This window comes from Pteropus vampyrus, unplaced genomic scaffold, assembly GCF_000151845.1.
Source record: "Pteropus vampyrus isolate Shadow unplaced genomic scaffold, Pvam_2.0 Scaffold405, whole genome shotgun sequence".
Taxonomy (NCBI): Eukaryota; Metazoa; Chordata; class Mammalia; order Chiroptera; family Pteropodidae; genus Pteropus; species Pteropus vampyrus.
The window spans coordinates 84,988-92,397 of NW_011889186.1; the positions used below are offsets into that span (position 1 = coordinate 84,988).

Genomic DNA, 7,410 nt, shown 5'->3' on the forward strand with positions numbered 1-7,410 from the left:
CTAATTTGTTTGCAAAGTTAAGTCTAGTTTCAATATACATGGCCTGCTGTTCTCGTAGGAGCAGCAGGAGTAGAAATTAACCACAAAGGCTCTTAGGTCTGCTTTGCTGGCGTTTTCATAAGGAATCACCAGATTGAACTGGAAAAGGCCTCTCGAGGCCAGGAAAGCCAAGGCGAGGACCCGTCAGACTCCGCCGCAGCACCTGTGGAGTCGAGAGTTTCTCACTCCTTGCGGTCCCCCAAATACCTAGTTTCCCATGCCTGCCAGGAAACGACCTTCCTGACTCACTCGGTGTGGCCGCTGGGAGCCTTGCAAGCAGGGTCCCAGGCCAGGCTTCCCAAGGGTTTCATTGGCTCCCATAAGCCCGTCTTCATCTTCGTTCCTTCAGACTGGTCATGCCCGAGTCTTTGCGTGTGTCTCTCAAACGTGACATTGCGGTCAAAGCCTCCATAACATAACCCATAACCAATTGTGTCCTGTTGTAAGGAGGACGAATTCTTTTTGGACTTAGGAAAGTCACACTGTTGCCACGAAGATAATGCTCACGGAGTTTCCGAATTCTGGAGGGATCACGTGAGGAGAAAAAGATACACGTTTCAGTTCTGCACAAAGATGTCATTACCAGATTACCCTTAAGTCATAGCTGGCTTAAAATTTTCCTTATATCTAGAAAACAAAAAAATCAAAGAACCAGCAATATTTCAAACAAAAAGTCACAAAAGTTGTAATCATCCTCATCAGGTCATTCCCGTGTTGATTTGTTCTGCTTGAATCCAGTTTTTCTATTACTTCTCGCGACCTTGCCTGTTGAGTGAAGGTGATAGAGACAGCGATAATTCCAAGAAGTATGCAAGGCTTTCTGTCCGGACTCAGCTGCTTTGCTCAGTGAAGCGGGTGTCTCGATCACCAGAGATGGTGGACGGTTTACCGCAAGGGGAAACACATTTTCTGACAGTCTCTCTGTCGCTGGGGGCATCGGCCTTGTAGCAGGGGAAAGCTTCAGCTCATCAGAAGACACGCAGGAACAGAGGCGAACCCGGCGTGAGCGGCAGTCGAATGAAGTCCAGTTTCAAAGTACATCAAGGAGGAACAAACGCAGAAACCAAAAGCACATTCGTCGGGGAGTCTGGCGGCACCAAGCAGCTGTCTCGGGCTCCCATTGCCGTGGCGGCTGTTCAGCTAACAGCCATCGTCGAGCCGTCTCAGCTTCCTGGATTTAGGAGCAGACCGTTACTGTGTCGTAGGGCACCAGGACGACAGCAGACTGGCACTGGGCCTGAGAAGGAAGAGACACTTGCAGACGTGGAAGACTCCGCGTGTCCCACTCTTTACAGGTGTGGTCGCCCATGCCTTTGCGTGGCAGTGAGCTGGGGTGAGTCAGATGCTTGAGGAGATTTGGCTTCTTCCGGAATCAAAGACCCAATGAAGACAACATGCAGCTCGGAAAATTGTTTCAATAAAACACAGAATCGTTGCTTCTGAGGCAGGAAACTGCACAGTATCTTATCGGGAACAGACCAATAATACAGAAAAATCTTTGGTTTTTTTGGCAGGTGGAAGAATAAGTTTTAGGACAGTATTGATATTTAAAACTTATTTTTTTATTATTTCTGCCTATAGCACCTATGTGGTCTCCCATCCAAGTACTAACCAGGCCTGACTCTGCTTAGCTTCCGAGATCAGACGTCCAGCTTGTTCAGGGTGGCATGGCCGTAGACCATGGACCGTGGCTCCACTGGGGCGCGAACCCAGGACCTTCTGTGTGTAAAGCAGACGTGCTCACCGCTGCACTTTGGAACCACGTCCTAGAGCTTATCTTTAAAAACCATTCTTATCCAACTTGATCGCACATAACATTTCTTCTTCATAAACTTTTTACAACTTTCTTTGTTCCTTTTAGTTTGTCTCTTGTTCTCTTACCCATTCAGAAATAACCAGGACAAAATGACCTTCATCCCCCTTAAAGAAAACACATCTCCATGTCACATACCTTTGTTTATTTATTTATTATTATTTTTTATGGTGACGTTGGTTAACGAAATCCAGTAAGTTTCAGGTGTATGATTCAACTGTAAGGCGTGTGGATATGTATGTATACATATGTATCCACACACATGTATACATTCATACCTTTGTTTAAAAATCAAAACGTATCCTATTTTTCTTGTATACACAGTTGTTTTCCCTGTTATTGTTATTTGTTGCTTTAACTACATATATTAGAATTCTTAACCTGTAGAAACTAATTTCTGGTGAAGACTAAGAAGTAAGTGATTATGAACTAACTGTCTGTTGCACCAGTGTTCTTTAGATTAATGAATTTGTAAATAGATGCCCTAATTTCTAGAGATATATGCTTTTCATAGTACAGTCTTTCAGTGAGGCACAAGACATGTTTACTAAAAGACCCAAATACTATTGGTTCCTCTGTGGTGAAAAGCCAAAGTAGATAAATCTGTTTAATAATTAATTTTAATCCTTTTATTTGGAAATAGTCTGGATAGTCAATGAATTTTCATCATTTAATTTAGTTAGCAAAACTTCAAAGTTTCAAAGGGATTTAGGAAACCATTTTAAGTACATCAGATATGATTTTTGCTAAAGAGGTCACCTCAAAAAACCTCTGTCCTTGTTTTATTTAGTTTACTTGCTCTTAACAATTCTGTTTAGATTACTTATGAAAATTTTATCATACCAAGTTATTTTTCTTGTTGACAAATTTTGCAACACGGATAACATGAACTTATTTGACTAGTAAACCCAGAGAGAATGAAATTATTATACCGAATGATAACCATACAGACATGCCTGTTTAACCAAACCAAACTCCAGTACGAAATATTTCCCCGGCTCATGTGATCCTGAAAAGTGGGTTAGTCTGTATTACATTTTTGAGAATTTTATGTCGGTGCTTGTTCAAGCCATTTGAATAGACTCTTTTACAAATGAGCAGTGCTGTCCAGAGGTAGAGAACCACACACGCACGTGAGCACAGTCACACTCCTGCCCTTGGCTTTAAAATCACAGCCTTGGGACAGGTAATAATCTAATGTACTCGATGGCCGTGTCGTTTTCTAATGAACGTTTGCGGAGAAGACAGTGAAGATTTGTGTTTGTCCTTGGCAAGGGGGTCCTGGAGCCAGAGGAGCAGTTTGTGCTTTCTCCCTCTGTTTCCTTCGGGAACTGGGGCTGGTAGAGATAGGGGGCCTTGGCGTACTGCCGGAGCTGCCTTTCTGCTGCGCGAGGGAGGGACGTTTGCTCTGAGCGCCCCAGGGCCGGGTCGACGCCCCGTCCGGCGGCACGGTCGCCAGCCGGCTTCCTTCCGGGCGCACAGCTTCATGTAGCTGCACGAGGGCCCTCAGCAAATCCCCGTCCGGCTCTGACTCTCCGGCTTCCCGTTTAACAGATTTCCGATCGGGAAGTTATTAAATCCTTCCACGTATCTTGTCAGGTCAGCGGCGGGGACAGCAGTGTTTCTGGTGGTCGGATAGTCCGCGGACCCGAGGGGGAGCAGAGGACATTACCTTCCAGCGTCAACCCCGCCGACACCTGCATGTCCCAGGTGGCAGAAGCCACGCCAGGCCCTTAGCACAGGCAGCAGCTCCCCTGAGAGAGACGGGGCCAACGGCCAGTCGGTCCGGACCCACGGAGGAAGGGCCGGGCTGACACCCCAGTTCCCTGTCACTGGGCGCAGAAGGTCGTCTGTTCACAGGGCCCCGTGGGCTGGGCCCCCCTGAGTCGCGCGGTCTCTCATCGTGGCCCTTAGGGCAGCCTCGGGCCGGACCAGGGCCGGGACGCCCGTGTCAGGCCTGCGAGGGCGTCAGTCGGAAGGCTCTGCCGCAGCACCCGTCCCCTGCCCCGTCGCAGCTGCTGCCACTGGCCTTTCGATGAAGCTGTTTAAAAATGTTTCAGCTCCTACGTCCCTAACTGTAGCCTTTGTTAGGACTTTGCCAGCAGGTTTGGTTTTCGAGCTCTGGGTAGGGACGCTGTTCCTGTAAAGCATTCGGGTGACGGTGACGTCACTCCACAGCCCGTGTAAGTGTCCAGCGTCGTCATCTGACTTGCCTTACGTTCCCTGTTCTAACCTAATTGTATCCTGAGTCGGGTGTCACTCATGGGTTTTGGTACCACGATGTGTGAATTCCCATATCACGGAGCCCTAAAAATTTCCTTTCTCTGCCCCCTGACCATTTCACCCACTCTTGAGTCAAAAGGCTGTGGGTCCCAAGCAAGGGGTCAAGCTAAGGACCCTGGTCCTTTGGTCGACCTGTAAGTTAGTTCGGTTCCCGTCCCGGCCACCGGTCGGGTTGCTCCCTGTAACCTCCACCTTCTGGCTTTTTAATGTGTCCTGTGGGCGAGTCGAGCAGACATCAGTGGCCGCTGAGGGCCCTGCCTTATTGGGCACCAGCGAGGGTCCCTCTGGCCCAGCCTCTGGTAGTGCCGAGTGAAGCCCGAGTGTCAAGCCCGGCACCTCCTGCTTTGTCTGTCCCATTTCTCAGTGACCGTCCAAAGCTTCCTGCCCTGCCGGGCGAGGCCACGGTCCCCCGTCCTGCCTGTCTCCTCTGCTCCCGTCAGTCCTTGCTTTGTTCGCTTTATTTCTTCATAACCTTGAGAACTTTCCAGCGTTTGGGGAAGAGTCTCTGGACTGTCCCTCGGCCTCTCCCTGTCCTCGTGTATTTCGTCAGCGTCTGAGAGGCCCACGGCGGGGCTGGGACCGCGTCAGCAAGGCTCCTGCGCTGGCTGGTTTCTGTGAGGCTCATCATCATTCTTCCTCGTGCCCATTTTTTAATATTTTGGTCTCTAGGTACCGGTAAAACCACTATTAAGTTGGGAGCTCACTAAAAATTTTTCAATTGAAAAGATTCTCCAGTGGAAGGGTCTATGTCTGGCCAGTGACAGTAGGATCTAGTCACCTCGGTAGCAATTCCAGCCAGTAAGCCTTTTCATGGAAAGACCTGGCTTAGAATAAATCGTTTCCGTGGATGCAGACAGTGCAGCCCCCATGGTCGAAAGATTCACTCCCAGAAACAGCACAGGCGGTCAGGGTGGCGGGGTGCACGTGGCGTCTCCAGTCTCCCACGAAATACGAGCACCTCCAGCCACAATCCCACCAGTTTGTGGCCCCAGGCAGGCGCTGCTGAAAGGAGCTTTTCCCAGCACTGACCGGTGACAGAGGTGGAGATGAGGCCCTTTCCGGGCTGGGGCCCCTGTGGTGCGCTCCCCTGTGGGCTGGCATGGCCGCCGCCGGGCGCACCTAGGCAAGTGCACCTTGCAGATGGTTGAGACGGGGGTTCACGAGTCTGTCTGCCCTGGTCACAGAGCCAAGCTCCTAGGACGTAGAGCAAGACAGAGAGCAATCTCATCCGGCTTTGAGAGAGAGGGGCCCACAGCAGTTTGTCTCCACAGACTCCTGTCCTGAGAGAGCCGCTCAACTCTGCAGCCTGTGAGGCTGCTGGCCAGCAGGCTACGGGGGCCTGCGCCTGTGTTCTGTCCCGGCCGTACTTCTTTCTTGTGACAAACAGCACAGAAGACACAGGTGCAGGGAAAACGACTGCTTTCGGGAGGAAAGACTCAAAACGCAGCAGTTGCTGGGCCCGAGAAGTGAGCATCACAGGGACACGTTCATGCCGATCTAAGTGCCGGAGAGGGAGCAAGGACTCGGCCCCGCAGTCCCGCCCGGTGCGGTGCAGCCGAGGCCTGGGCCAGAGCAGGGCAGGGCGGCGCGCTCACCTGCAGCGCTCACCTGCGCCCGACCCCGGCCCTGACCTCTCGGGCGCAGCAGCGCGTGCTTGTAGCTGGCTGGCCAAACTTTCAGGGCAGAAAAATTCTTTTCCTCCCACCTTCTGAGTTCCGTCTGGACCAGTGACCAACACGGGACAGGTTAGCAGGAGAAAACGACCCGGTTTATCACACGTGTCCACACGGGGTTCCATAGGAACCAGCACCCCTCATTTCGTGTCCTTAAGCGTGAGGCATGCATGTTGGTGGTGTGGCACTCGGCGTGTGCATAGCGCACAGCCCCCGGGGGGGGCGTCTGCTCCCTCGGGCGGTTCTGCCCCTGGACTTGGAGCTGGAATGGGGGCCGTCTAGGCCGGGGGCTGGAGTTGGCCCAGCCAGCCCTCCCTGCTGCCCCGTCACCCGGCTCTGTCCCCGAAGGTCCCACTGGGGTCGGGGGCTGTTACCACAGTGGGCGTCCTGGGGGTCCCTCCCACCGCCCACCTCCTGCCTTGAAGAAGCCAGCGTGGGCCTGCGCTTTCACACACTGAGGGCTGTTTGTTCTTTATTTGCAGAGGTATTGTGGCCAGTATTTTGGTTTTCTTATGTTTTGGAGTCACACAAGCTAAAGACGGGCCATTTTCCAGACCTCACCCAGGTAACTTGCCGTTTCTTTTTCCGTGTGTGCCACGTGGCGGTTCTTTTCTGAGCAGTCGCTCTGTGTCTGTGCCGCTGGGTGTGAATGTCCTGCTTCCCCTCTTCCTGTCCCGTTTTTGCGGGCCACCCACACTTGTCATCTGAGGAAGGCGAGGGCTGCGTTTTGAAGTCACCTGTAAGTTCTCTCGGCTGCTGGATCGCCTTCAGCCCAGGTCTGTGTGTTCCTCACCCTGCAGTGGCCCTGTCCTCTCAGGCAGAGGTTCTTCCTGCAGACCGAGGTGTCCCTGGGCCGCCCAGTGCGGCTGGTGTGGACTAGGACGGGTGGCTGTGCTGTCGGCCGCGAGGTGTCTGCCCTGCCGTTGAGGAGCCATCTGCGGGGAGTTCTCCTGTCTCTGTCCACCTGCCCCTGGGGTTCCGGGGGCTCTGACCCCACAGAGCTGGAGGGCGTGCTCACACGACTCTGTCCTGTCCTGGCCCCCAGGGCCCAGCTGGTTCAGGGCCCCAGCCTCACTGGGGCAGGGCGTGTGGGTGGCTTTCCTGAAGGGTCACAACTTAGTAACACGTTTCTTTTCTGTCTCAATAAGGGTGTGTATTTGTTGTAGAAAATTTGGAAAATACAAGAAATGTTTTAAGTAAAACTACAGACCACTCACAAAAAATAACCACTGTTTTGATGTGTTTGCACCCTTGTACAGGTACATAGCTTTAAAAAAATTGGAATCGTGTTATGTGTGGGTTTATATCAGATTTAACACTAGCATTTCCTTTTTTTAAATTAGACAGCTGGATTTTTTTTATATGCCAAAGGAGTTTTATTTTGACAGCTGGACTTTCAATGGCTGCTTGTTTAGCGGTCATTTGAATGTACTACAGTTAATTTAACCAGTTCCATGTAATTCTGTATTTAGGGGTGTCCATTTTTTTGTAGTAAACCAGTGCACCGAGTCCTCACACAGACGTCTGTGTATGCGTGTAGCAGAGTCCCAGGAGAAGTGGCTGGGTAATGAGCCGGCCCACAGTAGATGTCACCGGAGGGCC

At 51.5% G+C, this 7,410-nt stretch overlaps 1 protein-coding gene across 5 annotated transcripts in view; it reads left to right on the forward strand.

Annotated features, from left to right (window-relative positions):
• PTDSS2 (phosphatidylserine synthase 2) overlaps positions 1 to 7,410 on the forward strand; it is a 31,473-nt gene that overhangs the window by 13,695 nt on the left and 10,368 nt on the right. For all 5 annotated transcript variants that reach the window (XM_011380769.2, XM_011380773.2, XM_011380770.2 and 2 more), the window contains exon 3: positions 6,291 to 6,373. In XM_011380769.2, coding sequence (XP_011379071.1) covers positions 6,291 to 6,373 — 83 coding nt within the window. The remainder of the gene's footprint in view (positions 1 to 6,290; positions 6,374 to 7,410) is intronic.